This window comes from Cydia strobilella, chromosome 1 (genome assembly GCF_947568885.1).
Source record: "Cydia strobilella chromosome 1, ilCydStro3.1, whole genome shotgun sequence".
Classification (NCBI taxonomy): Eukaryota; Metazoa; Arthropoda; class Insecta; order Lepidoptera; family Tortricidae; genus Cydia; species Cydia strobilella.
Genome location: NC_086041.1, coordinates 16265535 through 16286940, shown reverse-complemented (window position 1 = coordinate 16286940; position 21406 = coordinate 16265535). Strand labels below are relative to the sequence as shown.

At 37.2% G+C, this 21406-nt stretch overlaps 1 protein-coding gene across 2 annotated transcripts; it reads left to right on the top strand.

Annotated features, from left to right (window-relative positions):
- The first annotated feature begins 12286 nt into the window (after positions 1 to 12286).
- Positions 12287 to 21369, top strand: LOC134741553 (DDB1- and CUL4-associated factor 7). Of its 2 annotated transcripts, none has more exons than XM_063674382.1 (8): positions 12287 to 12436; positions 12683 to 12768; positions 12984 to 13086; positions 13759 to 13894; positions 14366 to 14616; positions 14884 to 15009; positions 15128 to 15309; positions 19074 to 21369. In XM_063674382.1, the coding sequence occupies exons 2-8, from the start codon at positions 12704 to 12706 to the stop codon at positions 19270 to 19272; spliced, it is 1062 nt and encodes a 353-aa protein (XP_063530452.1). In that variant the 5' UTR covers positions 12287 to 12436; positions 12683 to 12703; the 3' UTR covers positions 19273 to 21369. The 2 variants fall into 2 exon arrangements, with proteins under 2 accessions (XP_063530452.1, XP_063530459.1); XM_063674389.1 differs by having other exon boundaries at positions 12330 to 12436; positions 12690 to 12768.
- The last annotated feature ends 37 nt before the right edge of the window (positions 21370 to 21406 follow it).

Here is a 21406-nt window from a genome sequence, read left to right as displayed (position 1 = left end):
GCGTTCAAAAACAGAGACGCTTGCTTAGCCGCGAGCAGAATCTCAAGTAAATTTTCCACAATATAGTGCTGCGAGGGACACATTGAACCGTAAGTCTCACAGAACAGGTCCTTATCAAAATGCACGTTTAAGATTGTCAACGGTAATATGAAGCGAAGTTGCTACAGCAGCGTTTCGGTCGTTCTAGATGTGTCAAGGACCATTTCGTAAAAATACTTTCCTTCAATATTACCTAGAGTTAGACCAAGAAAAGTCTGCAGCGATTTTGATAGCACACGCAGTGCAAGTGTTATTTATACGTCATAATTTCATTAGACGTTTGACGTTTAAAATAACACTTGCACTGCGTATGCTATCAAAGTCGCTGCAGACTTTTCTTGGTCTAACTCTATGTCCTTAGTAGATCTTATAGTTCGATGACAACATTTAGATATTCGGCGTATCGGTCACAGATCCGGTTCCATTGACAATCGAAAATGTAAGTGTCCTTACTTATAGAGTCTGTGCGGAAAGAGACGAGTCATGGAATATACCTAAGGGAACGATTACATTCTATGGCTCTTCTCTTTCCGAACAGACTCTACCTGTCCATTATTTGATACATCGGTATTAGACTCCGTTTAAACTTTGTAAGTGCGACGAACAGATCAAAGTAAGGGAGTGCATTATAAATGGCATATTTTCATACTTTTCTTGGTCTAACTCTATAGGTTTTCCTGTGACACAAGCAGTCAATCACCGATAGATTATTAACATGTTGTAACATGACATCACTAGTTTTGATCTCACACTTAGACAATATACGCACACACTTACAATTCTTTTATGGTCGCACTTTTGACAGTCGTTCTTTGTCATCTAGTTCCTTGATAGTTCTGTGGGTAGAGCCCAACCCAAGTAGAGCCAATATGGAGCCAATGTTTAGTCAATGTCGCTTTGTGTTATGTCACTTAGGTCAGGATTACACTTGTATGTTTTACTTACGTAAGTAGGGACAAAGCTATTTGCTAGAATGAGATAACGATATTCATATCTCATTCTGTAGTATAGCTGTGACTACTACTACTTAAGTAAGTAAAACTTACAAGTGTAATCCTGGCCTTATGTCAACGACGTCATGTAAAATGTACGATGTAAACAGAAAATAAATAAAATAAATAACAATGTTCCGACCATGAATCAAAACCAACACTGATCATAATGTGCTGTGCAAAAAACTCTAAACCTAGTCGTAAAAATAGTAAGTGCCTTCCTATATCTACTCATTATCCTCTAATAGATTTCCAAATTTTGGTATAAGTAGACTTACCACCCGTCCATGTCCAATCTGACCAAAACACGAGTTTGGTATTTAACCGTGAATATTAAGGTAATAATAAACATACGTACTACTCACCTATTGTGGTCATCATAATCATATTAGTCTTATCTTACAACATAACACTTGCTGCTCCTCTAGCAGGAACTAAAGCGTTTGTTATCCAAGTGTTAGTTAGAAACATTTTACTTATAATTTTAGCAAATAAGAAAAACACAAAGTTATGCAGCCCAAACCCACGAACTGATGTGGGTGCAACTACCGATCCCGCATCATGCCACACAGTCCCCATCCCCATCCCCAAATCCACTGAATCCCTTTGTAAGTCCAGTTGACCTACCTCTAAACTATCCAAAGTGTATTCCATTTTTGGGTTTGATTAAAGAAATTCTAACCCAAACGCCAAAAACAACGCTACGAGCGATTTCGCTCAAAGTGGTAGTGCTAGTGTCAACGCTGTTGGCTACCTTATAGTTGTGAAAAAAAAATCATTTTCAGTTTGTTGGTTCGCTGTTTTAATGCAAGGCCTTGCGGCCTTGGCTACCGACAATAAATACACCTTTGCTTTGCTAGTACTAAGGGCCTATTAGACCTACACTTGCCAACGGGCCCGACGAAGGGCCCGATGTCGGGCCCGACGAAGGGCCCGATGTCGGGCCCGAACAAGTGGTTTTCCGTTTCACCAAATATCAGCACAATATTTGAAATGTAAAAAATAGTTCAAATGCAAAAATATCAAACATTGAACATTTTTGGAAATTGGAGACAAAGTATTTTTACATGTCAAATATTGTTAAAGATGTTCCTGGTATTTCGTGAAACGGAAAACGACTCTTGCTCAGTGGGGCTACCGCGAAAACCGAAATTCGCAAATTGCGGGGATCTTACTCTTTTACTCCAATGAAGGCGTAATTAGAGTGACAGACAAAAATGCCCGCAATTTGCGAACTTCGATTTTCGCGGTTATAGCCCAGGCCTGACATCAGGCCCGTTAGTGTGGATCTAATTGGCCCTTACGAAGCCAGCGGCAGCGTGGCGGTGTCAGCGCTTGATGCATTTTTTTTTCGTGGCTCATTTCGGTACCCTCACATGAGTTTTACACGCAAACGGCTGGGTTAACTCAAAACACAGTGCATCTCGCTTGCACCAATGTCTGTACAAGGGAGATGTATTGTGAGTTAGTTTACGCAGTCGCTAGAGAATATTATGATATGTTAGTGTCAAACTCGTGGTAAGGATACAGCTCCATCGTGTTATGTAACCTATCCGTTTTAAACGCGATTATAGACAAGTTTCGCTGACGCGCCATCGGCACAATAACTAATTTTTGGTATAGGTACTATTACTATAGATAAGTAATTACCTTTAAATTATTCTTTGCAACATGGCAAGCATTTAGATACGTATTTTTGCAGTATTCACTTATATTACCGCAAGCAAGAGTTAGTCTGAGATATGCATACAACACAAGTAATATTTATAAGAATTATAAGGCTTGGAACACACTGCGATTAAAGGTTTCAGAACCGCAAAAAATGTAACGTATGGCATGCTTCGTAAGCGCGCGCACTTGTAAGACTGAAACCGCAAGAAATTAATCGCAGTGTAGAAAGCACTGCCTAACTTGATCTCGTATCTAAATGCTTGTCTACCTATATCGTCAGCTGACAACTAAACCTCAAGTTATTTGCAAAAAAATAATTAATTTAACAAAAATCAATCTTGCTTTGGTACGTTCTAATGTGGCTCTGAACTTGTAGCGAGTTTTGGTTGTTACGACGAAGTGACGACATGACTTGTCAAGTCGTCAGTGCTTGCATGAAGTGTTAGAATGACTAAGACTTAGAACGCACTACGATTAATTTCTTGCGGTTTTCAGTCAAATTTCTTGCGGTTTCAGTCTTGCAAGTGCGTGCGCTTAAAATGAAACATGCCGTACGTTACATTTTTTGCGGTTCTGAAATCGCAAGAAATTAATCGCAGTGCATTTCAAGCCTTATAGGATTTTGTTTCCAGCCTACCTCGCGTCAGTAGAATATAGAATTTAAATGCGTGAGGTGGTGTGTTGTAGGTATGAAAAACACTTAACGTATGCAGAGTGAATTCTGGACAACATTTTGAACATGTAAAAAGTAAAGAAAAATTTTTTCTGAAATTATATCTAACTGCCAATTTAAAGTCTATATATCTGTCAATTAATCCGGTAAGTTTCATGGGCCTTGGATTCTTTCTCTTGAAATTGTGGTCAATCTAGAACAGTGTTTTTCAAATTTTACGGTGCCACGGCCCTTTATGATCATTAAAATTCTTTTGTGACCCCAACACTCTGTTTCAAAAAACCTTGTTTAAAAAATCTGGCATACACCTTTCTATCATTCAATCAGTTACATAACTTACATAGTATGCGTTTTGGTACGCATACGCAAGCTACTTTTATAGGATGGTAGCTTTCTGTTTCACATACTACTATTTTTTTAACTGGCATCAAGATTTCAAAAGGAGGAGGTTCTCAATTTAGTTGTGTTTTTTAATTTAAAATTTTGTTATTTTATAACCGTAAATTTTTGACCGATTTTGAATTTTTTTTTATTGAAAGGCTAGCTATAAAGTAATCCGGCGGATTATACGATCTGACTGCGACATATACATATAGATTGGTTCCATTTTGATACCATTATCAAAATGGAACCTTGAGGAATCGAAGGAACTCCTCGAATCTTAAAGGCATAGGTACACATAGTGAGTTTTGTGTTTTTATCAACAAATCAAGCACTTACATTAATAAAAACCGGCCAAGCGCGTTCCAAGGGTTCCGTACATAACACAATTTAAACAATGTATTTTTTATGTGAAATGTCTTTAAAAAACCATTCCAAACCAGGCATTTTATATATTTTTTTCATAATTTTTGACCCAGTAGTTTCGGAGATAAAGGGGGGGAATGGTCATTTTTTGCCTATTTTCTTGAATAACTTCTAAACTATTTATCTTAAAATTATAAAAAATATATATATTTGAGATTCTCACAATGAGCTCTTTCATTTGATATGTAACACGATATAGTTTGACAAACTTTATTTTTGAATTTTCTCATTTACCCCCTAAAGTGGCCCCCGTGTTTAAAATTAATTTGTTTACGTTACATGTCCATCTTTGGGTCACAAACTTACATATGTGTACCAAATTTCAACTTAATTGGTCCAGTAGTTTCGGAGAAAATAGGCTGTAACAGACGGACAGACAGACAGACAGACTGACAGACAGACAGACAGACAGACAGACAGACTAGTGATCCTATAAGGGTTCCGTTTTTTCCTTTTTAGGTAAGGAACCCTAAAAATTCTTTTGGAACTTGCAGGAAGGGAAGGATGCTGAAATTGAAGTTTGTATCCATCTCGATTGGTGCGTTCTAGGTTTAAAGAATGGCTGAATATCTTAGGTCCAGTTGCACCAACCACATTTAACAGACCGATTAACGTCAAACAATAGTAAAGTATGAAATTTCCCATGCAATAAAATTTAGCGAACGCTTTAACAGTGACAGACGGTTTGGTGCAACCGGCCCTTAATCTAGCAAAATAAACCCTTAAAATTTTGATATCATTTGCTAGGTACTTCTTATTTATGCGAGCAGACATTTTCAACAAACGTAAATCAAACAAGCTCTTTCTGAATACAGACACTGAATACAATTAAATAAATTCAGTTTGTGTGCCTACCTAAAAAATGATTTGTTGTAAGTACATTTACATCCTTTAAATTTTAAAGGATTTACAAAAATCTAATCTTCTCTCGAAGCTGAATTTCGCGACCCCCTTGGATAAGTGCCGCGGAGGGGTCGCGACCAACAGTTTGAAAAACACTGATCTAGAAGAACAGCATCGCGAAACTGCATTTAATTTCTCCAGTACTATTTCTCTATGGCCGAAAGCGAAGATAGTGGAACATTTTGTGGAAGCGGGTTAGAAGTGAAGGTATGTTTATAATATTTTCACATCCTTTTTCTTTAAAAAAAAACTACCGCTCGAAAGTCTGGTTCAGGGAAACATTCCAGTATTAGTCAGTCCCGCTGAGTCTCAAAATCTTACAGAGAGGTCATGAGATTATTCAAATGTGGCAGTAAAACTATTTAAAAATATCTTGAAGATATGGGCATCGACAAACATTCAAGAAAATTTAAGGTCATCGTCTCCGAAAATAAAAATAAATACTTTGAAAATGTGAGTACGTCATACCGACAAAAATGTACAAAATAATTTTTAAGAAAAAAAAAACCGACTTCAATGGGGGATGCCGCTGAAAGTTTACTTATTGTTGATGGTGCACTCTTAGATTCCAGACAATGAAATGAAATAGACAGCATATTTTGCGTAATTATCCTAATCCATCTTTTGACTAATTTTGCCTAATTGCCTAATTATTATAATATTGCCTAATAATGTAGAAAAGGAGGTAAAACTACCCACTTTTCTAGTAGCATTTCGTTGTTGTAAGGGTCGCAGTTCTAACCTAACCTAACCTACTTTTTTGATAGCATTTCGTTTCTGTAAGGGTCACAGTTCTAACCTAACCTTACCCACTTTTCTAGTAGCATTTCCGGGTCCGGGTCTGGGTCCGGATCCGAGTCCGGGTCCGTGTCCGGCTGTCCGGGTCCAAGTTTGGGTCAGAGTTCGGTCCGGGTCCGGATCCGAGTTGGGGTCCATGTCCAGACCCGGGTCCGGGTCCGAGTCCGGGTCCAAGTTTGGGTCTGGGTCCATAAGGAAGAGAACAAATCGCCAAATGTGAACTATGTGTCATTGAAGAGTTCCATTCTGATCATCATCAGCAGTTCCACTTCATCAAATGTCACTTTTTAAAATGGAAATGCTGTATTTGTTGATAAAAATACAAAAAATCACTATATGTATGCCTTTCACATTTGAGGAGTTCCCTCGATTCCTCATGGATCCCATCATCAGAACTCGAGCTTGACAAAAATGTTTCTTGAAAACCTAACATGCTTAACAAACATAACGAAGAGGACAAATCGCCAAACGTGAACTATGCGTCATTGAAGAGTTCCGTTCTGATCATCATCAGCAGTTCCACTTCATCAAATGTCACTTTTTTTAAATGTACCTAAGTGCTTGATTTGTTGATGAAAATACTAAAATTACTATATGTAAGCCTTTAACATTTGAGGAGTTCCCTCGATTCCTCATGGATCCCATCATCAGAACTGCGTTTTGACAAAAACGGGACCAATCTGTGTGTATATACTTATATTAAAAAAAAGAATTTTCAAAATCGGTTCAGAAATGACGGAGTTTTGGAGTAACAAACATTAAAAAAAAAAACACAACCGAATTGATAACCTCCTCCTTCTGAAATCTTGAAGTCGGTTAAAAATAGCTGTTTTTGCGTAATTTCAATTTCATTTATAAAATAAAGATAACAATGATCTTAAACAACTGTAATCTTATACAACTATTCTTTTTTTTGCCCAGCTCAAGCCGTTAGTAATACTTCTGAGGAGTGTGCATGCGCAGTACACATCAAAGTATGCCCTGCATTAGTGTATATGGGAGCGCTGGTTCTGATGGCATTGATATGCAGCTATCTGTACCAAAAGTTATGTGAGAGGGAGTCATCAAGATGTACGGGGCGAATAAGAAGCCGTTGAAGATACTGCTCTAGCTTTGGAAAAGAAGGTACTTTATCTGTTACGACATTACGTGCAGCTAGTTCTTGAATTTTTCTGGTTTCACGAAAGATGGAGATTGCCAGAACTATAATTACGTCCTTACACACAAAAGTACCTACCTAAACTGAGCTGCAGTTCATAAAATTAGGCAGCACAGCGTAATGATTTATGTAAAAAGATGTAAATAATGTGTCAACGTGGGCGCAAACATTGCATTAACCTACAGACTAATTCATTGAATCATTCGAGTTGTGTCTGTAAGGTTTATAGTTATTTTCTTGTAACTGAAATTTTATAGTCTTATAAATGTTTTTTTTTTTTCAGATTACTTACTCAATAATATGACAACGGAGAAATAAGTTATTTTCGAGACCAATCATAAAGTGGACTAGTTTAGGTAAATCTAATTCAACACCAGACTTCAACCCTGTCAAAATGCACACCTCCTCATCGTCTTAGGAATCAGTGTCTTGTTCGGGATCCTAATAGTGCTTGGGCCTATATTGGAGACAGTCTTCAAGAACAACACATAACCTGCTTAATTCACTTTCTAGTCTCTTTAAATTCTTCTATAAAAATAGAATATTGTCACAACCACAACTCATTAGCGTTTACTTGTAGTTATAACCATTACAACATATCATGCAGAGGAAGAAATCTGAATAGTAGCATCGGTATCTGATCATTGTAGGTACAGGGTACAACTGGCGAAATTATACCCGGTACGTATGTAATTTAATCAAAATAATTAATTCAAAGTGATATACCTCAATATAAAGAATTAACCTTTCGAACAAAGGCAGTTGTCTAAACATGACGAATGGTAGATCAGGCCAACGGACAAAAGATAAGTATGAGTAGAGCCTTGACCTACAGGTATGAACACTGAACACTATGAACGTGTACTCAGTCACTAGGCTGGGATTTAAATAGTTCCTTAGTAAGTGAACTGGGTAGTTCGAAGAGATGTCTGTCGAAGGTCGAATTTTATTAGGTACCTACCTAAATAGGTTAAGGGTACCCATCTAGTTACCTTACTAGATACTTAATACTCCGATTTAGAGGTTGCAATACTTGGACCAATAATTGCTTTACCAACTCTCTATTCTTCTGGACAGAGTTTACCCATTAAAAGAGATCGAAATTTCGAGTTTTTTTTTTCCAATAGCCCTGTTTTGAATACATGATAACAATTGCCATTACTGTACTTAAATAAAGCTTTAAATTATACTTCATAAGCTCTATATCCAAGATAGGTCTATTCAAACGTACATTACGATTTCTAAATGATGTCATTTTGTTATTATTCTGCCATGCGCTCGTACATGTACGAACAGAAGCGAAATGCACGCGTAAAATATATAATAACAAAATTACGTATAGATAAGTATCAAAATGTACGATAGAATGGGCCTCTACGATATTAAATGGGTAATCAGCAAAACTTTTAAATTGACAATACAATACTATCGGAAATGGTTTGATCAAGAAATAAGTAATGCGTTTTCGCGTGCTATTTTCTAAAAGCACCGGCGTATTCAAATATTTAGCGCTCTGGGCCTGGGCCTTTAAAGGTTTGCATCTCCATAGCCGCCCGAAACAGGCCGTCTCCCCGGGCCATGGCATCTTTTTTCCCAGGGTATAGTATAATTTAAGAACTAAGACAGAAGAGGTAAAAGGCTCATTCGCCAGTGCTCTTATCTCAGACCGACGGGTTTCTTAGATTAACAAATGCAATCGTGATACCGGAGCTCCAGCAAATGAACTATTCTTGTATGTCGTTTCCGGCTCTAATTTAATTGTTCTCACTTCTATTGACTACCGCAAGTTTCCACGCTTCGTAGCTTGGTACAATCTCTTAAGCCAATGGTCAACCTTTCTTGCTAATTATTACTCCTGACCTTCGGTCAAGGTTCCCGCTCCATTGTTGACCTAATCTGATCAGTGAGACTAGTGAGAGGTCAGCCGGGTCAACCCCCTGACGCTAACGTGTTGACTGTCGCAGTTTTTTAATAGGTACTTATTAGTTTTGTTCTTCATATTATTCACTCCTAATTTTGACCATAGAGTCACAGGTTAAAGTTTAGTACCTATTTCTACTTCATCATAATCGTAAAGTGTATGATACATGTAGCATGCAGTCAGCTGCAGAGAGAAGGTACGCCCCCTGCAGGCCCTTTATAGAAGTTTGTATGCAAAGGTTCTAAGCGAATAGTATTGCTGACTGTATATACATATATATTGGTGGCGTGTTATTTTAAAGATTGGCTTATACCTACCTAGGTACTATTTTGTGTTAATGTACATTTGAATGAAATTTAACAATATGACAAGTATTGTCACGACTCAAATGAAAGACATCCGAAAGAAAATAAATGTTCAAACTTATTACGTGTGTCATACAAAAATATTATATATCCATCGTGCGTGGAATTCAAAGTTTAGAAATCAGTTATTGATATGATACCAACTGGTAGCGCATCTCGCTCGCACCAATACCTATACAATAGGTTAGTACAGTCAGCAGCGGCAGATTGCAGAACTGGCAGAGGCAATAATAAACGATAGATGTGCACAAAATAAACTGAACACGCACTTTTTCATCACACAATAATTAGAATCTGTTCAGATAGTAAGAGCAAGATGCAGGAGGAGTAATTTGTAATCTCGAATTAATCGAATGTTAAATCTATATCGGCCCTAAAAACTCGATTGCGGCGCCGCCTTCACTTCTGACCACGATCTGGCTAAAAATAATTAAAATCAATTCAACCGACTCGACCAATTCGACTTCTTCTAAGCAGTAGGTAGTTGAGAATGCAACCGGGATGAACACAGGGATTTTTGATTGATTTGCCTGAAATGTGAGTTATGTGAGTATTAATTATGTCCTTTAGTAGTGTAGTGCTAAAAATAAATAGGTAAAACAAATTTGTTTTAATGTCACCTAATAGTCACATTACATTTAAAGGTAAGCAGTCATTGCGCAAATAATTATATCACTAGTTCATAAGCAAGTGTTGACGTAAGAAAGAAAGCGATGTCCTTAACCGGGCTTTGCACGTGTGTTGAATTGATAAGGTCGATCTGGCAAGTACTACACATTTGCATTTGTACCAACACACGACACGACAGTGTCGCCACTAGTTGCTTTTCGTCCTATAACTAGGCCGCATATAATTAGTATTTACTCCTAAATCATTTTGCTGGAGATTTGGCACTACTTATGACTCGTGTAGTACGAGTATAAATTGTTTAGGTAGGTAGTTTGCAATAACTGAGATTAATTGCTTATACACAGCTAAACAACATATCCCTAAATATTAAATCAGAACTTTGAAATGCAAATACGTAAGTCCTCTAACAGGTCATGTTTTATTAGGGTTCCGTACCCAAAGGGTAACAACGGGACCCTATTACTAAGACTCCACTGTCCGTCTGTCTGTCACCAGACTGTGGCCCAGTTGCACCAACTACATTTAACAGACCAATTAACGTTAAACAACAGTAAAGTATGAAATTTCCTATGCAATAAAATTTAGCGAACGCTTTAACGGTGACAGACGGTTTCGTGCAACCATAGAGTAACTTATACTAGAGCGGTACTGTCATAGTAGGTAAATTTTGTAACCCCAGTAAATTCACTGCCATCTGTCGACACACTTTAAAACTAAAAATGAAGATTTATAAAAATACGATAAAATGTATTTAAATATGGATAAATGATTTTTTTTATTTGCATTAATTGTTTTTATGATTTTGACCCATGTTCTTTCACTGCGTGCGAGCTACGAGCCGAGCCGCGAGTGTAAACGTTGAGCTCTTGGCTCGAGGGTAGAGGGAGGGAGAGAGACGAGCCACGAGCCCACCGTTTACACCATAGACCTAGCATTACATAGATGCGGCCTACCGCGTGCGCCCGTAAGGGATAGACATAGATGACGTCATAAACGTGGGGATACCATATTGGTAAAAATTACCCCAATATTTGATATCACGTTGGGGCGATTACCCTGGAGGCAAAGTTTGACGGTATTAAAATTGATGAATAAAATGTCAATGGGCCGTTCTTTTTAGGCGTATGAACAATGAAATACCTCCTATAATTAGCGCAGGTGGTACAAAACTAAACATGTTTAGTAAATAAAACGTAAAATAAAATGTGTTATGAGTTTTAATTTTATGAAATCACAAATCACAATCACATTATTCACACCAATTAATGTACACCACATTTAATCTTCACAACATTTGTTTATTTTATTTTTTGGAATTAGAAATACGAAAAAACTTCGAGGTCAAAATTACCCATAAAATTATGATACTTTCATCTGGTATCCCTAACATGATTGTTATGCAGCTAAATTAAGAAGAAGATTAAAAACGGCTGACCTCAGACTCGATCGTCTGAGTAGCTGACATATTATCACAAACAACCTACGTAATTTGGGCGGATAATTTTACAAATAATGTTTTGTTAATTTGCGTAAATAATTGTGATATTTTTATTGAAATCGTTTGATTCTACATTGCTTTGAGTCTAACGTAATTTTACGATGTTATTCTCACATATTGCGTTAAGAGGAAGGTGTAAAATACCGTACTTATGTGTGAAAGGTTATGTTCTCATATTTTTGCTCAGAGCGGCTATTACAGCCGATTACAGAACAATTCACCATTATTTTATCAATTCAAAACGCTAACCATCACTATGTTTTATAAGAGAAAGCACAATTTCATAGAAAACAACAATAATTAAACAAGCAACGAACAAGCATGACATGTCACGTACTTATTTGTTTGCCACAATTTCGGTTGTGGCAGCGGTGGAAAAGTGAAACTATGACAAAGACAAAAAGTAATATATTGCTCTCTGTCACTACTACTGAAAGATACATAAGACTATCCCGTTCGGTCATTTCGCCCCACCCCTCATGACCGATCCATGTTATACTAGATTCATGGTTTACACTCGCGTCTCGTGGCGCGGCTCGGCTCGTGTCTCGCACGCGAATGTAAATCCGGACTTTACAGACCACCATTCCGTTGCTTATGAATCGAGACGCCTTTTTTTTACTATAGCAACATTTTTAAATGTCAAATACGTCAAAAACGACTTCAAACAGCTAGTTTCATTATTTTATAAGTCTTTTTTGTGCCGCTGACAATACATAAGTCCTTATTACCAAGCAAGAAGGTATGTTTTATAACTGAAGCATTTATGAACAATGTATAACGTAGAGTATAATATAACCAAACAATGTGCAATTCTTGCAATCGCGTATCGCGTATGCATAGAACGTAGTGATTATATGCTCTTTGGTATGCATTATCGACAATTTCAGGCAAATGCTTGTTTGTTTTTCATATGAAATAAATTGTAAATAATAACTAAAGAGGGTTTCCCGTGACTCATACACCGTACTTAGCAACTGGTAAGTAAACAATTTCCGTTTACTATTAAAGAAGGCTTAACTATTATAATACATTCGATTCAATGATTTTTTTACCCTATCTTAATCGTAACTCGTAAACTAAATCAAATTTACGACGCAAGTTTCTAACAGAATATATTAATAACAGTTAATAATGCAAGTTCCAAGCCCATGTTCGTGTTAATTACCAAGAATTTATCTGGTGCACATTTTTGAAACCTACTGTTTTATTAATTTCATATTTAGCATCAAGACATCTATATCAAGATGTCGATGCCACACAGCAGTTCCAGTACGACAAGTTCTAGTACAAAACGCAAGGAAATTTACAAGTAAGTGGATCCACATAACCTAGTCAATTTATTTCTGTTGACCTAGATGTCCTAAATTGAAATCAACCAGAATAATAAAAACAATACCTGTCTATGACTAATTCAGAAAAAAAGGCATAGTAATCTGAGAAATGTAATTGTTTCAATTATACTACCCAACTTCATCCAATTAAATCATTAGATTAGATAGCTATACTTAATATTTATATTTTCAGATACCAAGCACCATGGCCACTTTACTCCATGAACTGGTCAGTACGGCCAGACAAAAGATTCCGCTTAGCCTTAGGCAGCTTTGTGGAAGAATATAATAATAAGGTATGTAATGATGGAGCCATGTGTTTAATATCCACATTTAAATAAATATGAAGTATCCCTCATAAACTACATAGTGGCACATTTGTCTTAATTAGTGTTGTTTGGTCTGTCCAGAAAATTATTTAACTTAGTTGGGCAGAATTTGGAGTTTGCCGAGTACCACTATTCGGTCGAATTATTTGGTTCATCTATAAAATTATAACTAGCCATTCGAAAACGCTTCAAATACATACATTAGCAGCTACAGGCAACTGCTTCCCAGGCAATTCCATAGGAACAAACAATTTAAAAGGCAATTGTTTGCAAACAAATTTTCAATAATTGCCGAATAATCAAAACATCCTATAGATTCAACATGTATCATCGTGTATTTACTGTATTTTAATGATAAAGGCGGGAAAACGTATCCTGGAAGAAAGTACTTGAAGAGTTTTGGAGTTTACATTTTACAGTGTTGCAACAAGACAAACATAATAAAAAGTAGTTGCTGAATTTTATTGACCGAAGCATAGCAAAGGTCTAAGTTTTGTTCGCAATCAACCAAATATTAATTTGTTTTTGGTTGTCAGTGCCATAAAGATGCAATTGAAAATCACTGCCACATAACTAACAATGCAATAGGTACAGTTTGCTTGAACACGTCACATTTGTGAACCAACTCTACTATTTCAGGTGCAAATCATATCGCTGGATGAGGAGACAAGTGAGTTTGGTCCGAAATCGACGTTTGACCATCCATACCCCACCACCAAGATAATGTGGATCCCTGACAGCAAGGGGCAATACCCAGACCTTCTGGCCACCAGCGGTAAGGACTATTTTATTATCTATCTGCATTTAGGAAAATTTTGGTCTATCAGCAACTTAAGAAGCTTTATATTATCTTTCTCTGTAATACAAATAATACAATATTTGTTTACTAGATACCTATTTAAAAATGCTTTATCTATTAACAATTTTTTATTCCCTAATAGTATCCCTAGTAAACAGTCATTAGCCCACAATCTCTCTGCTTAGCCTTATGGTTGACTGGTAGAGAGAATGCCTTATGGCATTAAGTCCGCCTTTTGTACTGTAAGGTTTTTTTTCTTTTGTGCAATAAAGATTAAATAAATAAATAAATTAGCCGGGTCCACACAGCAAGCATACGCGCGAGGAAATTTCTTCGCGCCTCGCGCGTATGCTCGCTGTGTGGACCCGGCTATTGACTATTAATTCTTCTAAGTTCTATGATATGATATGGCACCAAAGTTTTTACAAAAATTATATAAAATTCTAGGCGACTATCTCAGAATATGGCGCGCAGGAGAACCCTACACTCTCTTTGAGTGTGTCCTGAATAACAACAAGAACTCTGATTTCTGCGCCCCACTTACCTCTTTTGATTGGAATGAGGTTGATCCAAACCTCATTGGGACGAGCAGCATTGACACCACATGCACTATATGGGGGCTGGAGACGGGACAGGTGCTGGGAAGAGTTAATGAGGTGTCGGGACATGTGAAAACACAGTTGATAGCTCATGACAAGGTATGTGCAGTGTCCAATACATATTTGAGGTCCTTGATTTGTTAGCCTTTTATGAAAAGAATGTAATGCCAAAATAATTTAATTTCATAATTTTCTAGTTGTAGTAGCTAATCATTCTTTTATCCACCGTAGGTTTCAGTTTGTGCTTAGATAATGATGCCTTTATCTATTTGATTTTTGACACAAGGCCTAAGGCTGACTTTGTCTGGCTGATTTTACGAACACCTAGTGTAGAGCCAGCTAATAATAAATGTTATATCGTTTCAGGAAGTGTACGACATCGCGTTCAGCCGCGCGGGCGGCGGGCGCGACATGTTCGCGTCGGTGGGCGCCGACGGCTCCGTGCGCATGTTCGACCTGCGCCACCTCGAGCACTCCACCATCATATACGAGGTAATTAACGTTCATCAACTTACTCTATAGGTACAAATTACAAATTAACCAACAGCTGTGGTTTAACTGTTGATATATAAAACTCCAAATACGATCTGGTATTGTTGTCCTGCCGCAGGACCCGCAGCACACGCCGCTGCTGCGGCTGGCGTGGAACAAGCAGGACCCGAACTACCTGGCCACGGTGGCTATGGACGCGTGCGAGGTCATCATCCTGGACGTGCGCGTGCCCTGTACGCCCGTGGCGCGCCTCAACAACCACCGAGCGTGCGTCAACGGTATCGCGTGGGCGCCGCACAGGTGTGTATCCGCATATACTTTTTGAAAACGGTAACAGTCATTTTGAGTAGTTATATCTGCTTAGGGTCGACGCCCATATTAGGTTTTCGTAACATGTTCCGCGATATTTGCGGTATGAAGGAAAGAGAACAATAACATTTGAGAAAATATCTAGGGCTAAGTTTGTCTAACGCAAAGACGCTTTCCACATAGATATCTGTACATTGACCCGCCTGTTTCTATCTCTATTGCGCGCGCATAATTATATTGCTGTCCCGCCCATGGTCCCAGTTGTCAATGTCACTGTGCGAGTTTGACAGCAATATAATTATGCGCGTGCAATAGAGATAGCAACAGGCGGGTCAATGTACGGAAATATATGTGGAAAGCGTCTCTTCTTTAGCAACAAAGGTAAAATAGCAATTGTTCCCGAAAAAATGTTGCACACAGCAGGCTCGAGCTAAATTGGAATGCAACTCAACAAGAATTCTTCCCAAAACGCGAGTTATTTCGTAGTCGACATCTAACGTCAAGTAGTGGAATTATAAGTACCGCTACTTGACACCACATGTCACAAGTGTCGCTACTGACGAAAAATGTATTGCTATAATAATTTACAACTAATATTACAAGCAGAGGGAGTTGAAAATAGAGTTCCGGTCAAAGAGTATAATAGTATATGTATAGTAAAAGAGAGCCAACTCGCGAGCAAATGTCAAAAAACGTCTACACAAACGCCCCAAGCGGATACTGGATCAACTAACCTTTACGTATGTGTGCGTGGCACACATGCATACTAATAAAAACTATGGCGCCTTTTTCCTTGACCGTTTACAGTGAACTACAATGAGGTTTCCATTATTTCACCTTATTGCAAAGCAATCACGTGAAAAATGAATACACCTTATTGTAGTGCACACGGTCAAGGAAAAAGGCGCCAATATGTAATACCTATTCACATTCAGTGACGATTTTTTTTTTTGATAGGTACAATAACATAATGCAGGCAAACAACATTGTAAAATATTTCTTACATAAGCAACTTACACATTACTTACATTACGATTACAATTGTACACTACATTATCGTGGAATAATTATTAAGCTAAATACTAATTTGACTATAAAATCTTCTGTTATTAAAGTTCATAGTAAAAACACAATAAATTGTTAGCACGGCAAGATAATAAGTATTTACTTACAAATTTTGAGACAGCAAAACATTTTTGAACTTAGGTAATGAAAAACTCAAAATATCAAAATCAATATCTAAGTTATTATATAAACGACACATTCTAAAGACGGGCGCATTACTGGATACATTGTTATTAGGAACCGTAGGCATGGCAAACAATTTGAGGTTCCGTGTTCTCTTACTGTTGGCTCTGATGGAAACATAATCCATGAGGTTACTGTCGAGACCACCATGCACAATTTTATGAAGTGTAACCAGATCGACAATATCACGTCGGGACGATAGTGATTGTAAATTATATGCTGCTAGTCTATCTGAATACTCAGGAAGCGAACGGCGTGTTTTATATTTACTATACCAGTCTTTTATAAATGGTATCACGAAACAATATTTTAATCGCAAAAGTAAAAACACGATGTGTAAAAATGTCGTTTATTTTTCATTACTTGCATGCATAATGACCAAAAGATATTTTCTACGGTTAGCACTTATAGTAAATTAGTTAGAAATAATATAAATCCACTTTTAAAACTGGGACGTAAATAATGTAACTAGTTAGCACGAGCCACGAAGCATTAACGCGTTTCGGAGTGATATTGTTTTAATTCGCAAAGTCGAAGAGGCAAAATCGTTTCTTTCTCCCAGGCGCACTCATTTTCAACAATTTATAGTGATTATACCTAAATTATTAATTAAAATTCAAAAAATTTAAATTTTCTGTTTGACGTTTATAGTTTGACGGTTACTATGACTTTTTTTAATGTTTCGTTTCACGTAGGGCACTTGGTGAAATGAAACTATTTAGTTACTTGTTGTTAATAAAAACGATTATATTATGTTCATATAAATTAAATTATATTAAAACTATAAAAAAAATGTGAGGTACCTTAATAACAAAAAAAATTAAACGTGTTATACTTGAAACGGAATTTGTGTTAAAAACATGAATCTAGTATAACTGGATCGGTCATGAGGAGTGGGGGAAAATGACCGAACGGGATAGTCTTATGTATCTTTCAGTAGGAGTAGCAGAGAAAGCGCTGTTATTGTTTGTCCTTGTCATAGTTTCACTTTTCCACCGCTGCCACAACCGAGGTTGTGGCAAACAAATAAGTACGTGACATGTCATGTTTGTTCGTTGCTTGTTTAATTATCGTTGTTTTGTATGAAATTGTGCTTTCTCTTATAAAATATAGTGATGGTTAGCGTTTTGAATGCTTGAACTTTGATAAAATACTGGTGAATTGTTCTGTAATCGGCTGTAATAGCCGCTCTGAGCAAAAATATGAGATCATAACCTATCACACGTAAGTACGGTATTTTACACCTTCCTCTTAACGCAATATGTGAGAATAACATCGTAAAATTACGTTACATTAAAAGCAATGTAGAATCATACGATTTCAATAAAAATATCACAATTATTTACGCAAATTAACAAAACATTATTTGTAAAATTATCCGCCCAAATTACGTACGTAGGTAGGAGTCTGAGGTCAGCCATTTTTAAACTTCTTCTTAATTTAGCTGCATAACAATCGTGTTAGGGATACCAGATGAAAATATCATAATTTTATGGGTAATTTTGACCTCGAAGTTTTTTCGTACTTCTAAAATTCCAAAAAATAGTTCAAGTTCTTTATTTGCATTCATGTTGAACGTACATATGGGTATCAAATAACAATGAGTGGTTTCAAACATGAGCCCTGCAAGGGCATAGCAATATTACTTAACCTAACTTATACCTAATACAAATAAAAATGTTAAATTGTAATCTTATTACATCTTAAAACTTATCATTTAAATATTCGTCGACAGTGTAATAGCTCTTGTTAATAAGGGTTTCTTTTAATTTTCTTACAAATAGATGTTCTGTCTTTTCTTCCTTTATATTGTATAAATAAACAAATGTTGTGAAGATTAAATGTGGTGTACATTAATTGGTGTGATTGCGATTTGTGATTTCTTTAAATTAAAACCCATAATACATTTTATTTTACGTTTTATTTACTAAACATGTTTAGTTTTGTACCACCTGCGCGAATTATAGGAGGTATTTCATTGTTTATACGCCTAAAAAGAACGGCCCATTGACATTTTATTTAACAATTTTTTAATACCGTCAAACAAGCTAACTTTGCCTCCAGGGTAATCGCCCCAACGTGATATCAAATATTGGGGTAATTTTTACCAATATGGTATCCCCACGTTTATGACGTCATCTATGTCTATCCCTTACGGGCGCACGCGTATAGCTGGTCTATGTAATGCTAGGTCTATGGTTAAAAATGGAAAGACAAAGTTTTTTTTTTCTGTTTAACAATTATGGCCTGGATGCGAGTTTTTTAAGACACCACAGATTAAGGAGTAAACATATTTTTCCGCGGTGACACCATCTGTTTGATTTCTTTGGAACCATCCGGTGAGGAAATTTTGTTGGGAATCTGATGCCGACGGCGCTAGCTTCCATGTATAAGGTACCCCCCTTTTAAGTTTCGCCCCCCTGGTTCCGGTTATAATATTAGCTGAAAATTGTTGAGCATTAGAGTTTTCGTTCGTCGCGACGTCGTAACATCAAGTTTTGTTGTAGCTCATGCCACATCTGCACGGCGGGCGACGACCACCAGGCGCTGATCTGGGACATCCAGCAGATGCCGCGCGCCATCGAGGACCCCATCCTCGCGTACACGGCGGCCGAGGGCGAGGTCAACCAGATCCAGTGGGGCGCCACGCAGCCCGACTGGATCGCCATCTGCTACAACCGCCACGCTGAGATACTCCGCGTCTAGGCCACCACGTCGCCATTGGTTTAGAGCAAAATGGAAAACCACCTCTAATGATAACATTTCAGTAGGTAGCGTTGCTGTATTTGACGCTAATTCTGAGGGTGCTTTGACGCAGGGACCGGACAACCCTTTCAATGGGCGTCCCTTAAACACGGCTAACACATTGAAAGACTTTCCCTTTTGATCTACAAGCCCATTCATACCCCTACCTTTGACTAACCCTTATTGAAAAGCTAACCAAAAATAAGGCTAGCCCTTAATAAGGGTTACCCTTATCTTTAAGCGTTTTTTATAAAGGTTTCCCTTTGCGTGAAAGAGACAGGATTAGTATATATCTACGCTAGTGTATGAAAAGGAAAGAAAATACGTGCCTAGTCAAAGAACGCCGCCGTCGCCGCCGACGATCGCTCGGATTCGAAGTAATGTGTGCTTTATGAACGAGGTAGACGACTTAAATTAGCACGCTTATATGCTAAAGGGGAAGCCCTTTATAAGGCTAACCCTTATAAGCAATATGCAAGGTGTTGGTGAGCGGATGATAAGGGTTTTGTAAGGGTATTTGGGCTACCGATTACACAAATGTGTGTACACGAATATAAGGGTTTTTAAAAGCAAAATGAAGGGTTTCGTCTGGCAAAGGGTATGGTGAGTTAAGCCTTATGCAATACCCTTATAAAACCCGGATAAGGGATAGCGGGCCGGTCCCTGGCTTTGAGTCATAATACATTATTCGTTATGTCCGCCACTGTAGCGGCAATAGACCATGTAAGTTCACATTGATACGCAGTGCGTTGTCATCGCTCTTAGTTCTACCACCACGAACTTCGATAACGCTTTAGCTCGAGTCAAATCCCAAGGCGAGTGACAAAAAGGCCAGCGGAATGTGCGACTGGTAGAGCCTCCGGACGTGTTTTATGTGAATGCATTCAAAAGCAATGGTAATGCGTGTATCTACTTTGTATAGAATTTTCATACAAAATGTAGGTACACAATCTGATTGCTGTCGAATGTGTGCTCACATTAGTAGGCAAAACCTCATTTATAGAATTATAGTGCAATCTTGTAAATATCACTGTTCCTTCTGTTCTGAGGTTCATCATCATCATGTCTGCTTACTTCCTTGTTGTATATTAATCATGATGATTGTATAATTATTTTATTTATTTTATATCAGTAGTGAATAAATTTGTATACAATTACCAAAAATCCAATGAATCTTTGCTATTTATACTTGAAATGTGGAATAGTTTTTTTTTTCCAAAAAAAGAAGCAGGGAGCCCAACAGCGGAATGTATAAGGATTGTGAAATAGTGGAAATCGTAACAACTAACAACCACCAAGATAGTAGTAAAATTGACCTCGTTTTCACTAATGTATTTATTTTTACGTAATCTCAGAAAGGAGCGAAGCGCGAGATGGTTTGTATTTTATCCTACTGCGGTGTCCTCTGATAGACACTTTCTGGTAAAACACCAGATAAAGAATCCTTCAAACCTTAAAGGGGAAAACTATGAATGGTCTGAAGCCTATAGACAAGACTTGGTATCACTGAAGTATATTGACGTGGATGTTTAAAATATAAGGTGAGATAATAATTCGGTCTCAATCGTGTAAATGACACTATGCATTTAAATTTGATTTAAATAAGATCCCTACCTTGAACCAAATGAATCCCAAAATATATTTTAGGATTGTTGTCAGTGTGTGTCTATAGATACAATTTTTCTAGATAGACATTATATACTTCAAAAAACGCTATAAACATAGTAACTACAAAATATAGTTGGAATTCGTCCATCGGCATTTGTGTGAGATAAAGACTCCTGAACGAACATGAGGTTATATGTTTTATATAGTTTTTTAAAGTTGATAAAATCTTCCATAATAATGAGTAGTATAATGAAACAACAATTGACTGTTCATAAATAGCGATTTTTATTTACGCAGTCGTAAATATCGCTGTACCTATGTAAAAAAATACTTTCGTAAAGGGTTTTCTTAAATGTGATTATTTTTATAAAGATTGCCTGTGATGTAACCTGCAGCAATATACCTATTAAATTGCAATGGAGTTTACATTATAATTGCAGGCAAATTTATATCTAGCTGGGTATTAGTAAATTATTCACTTTATCCG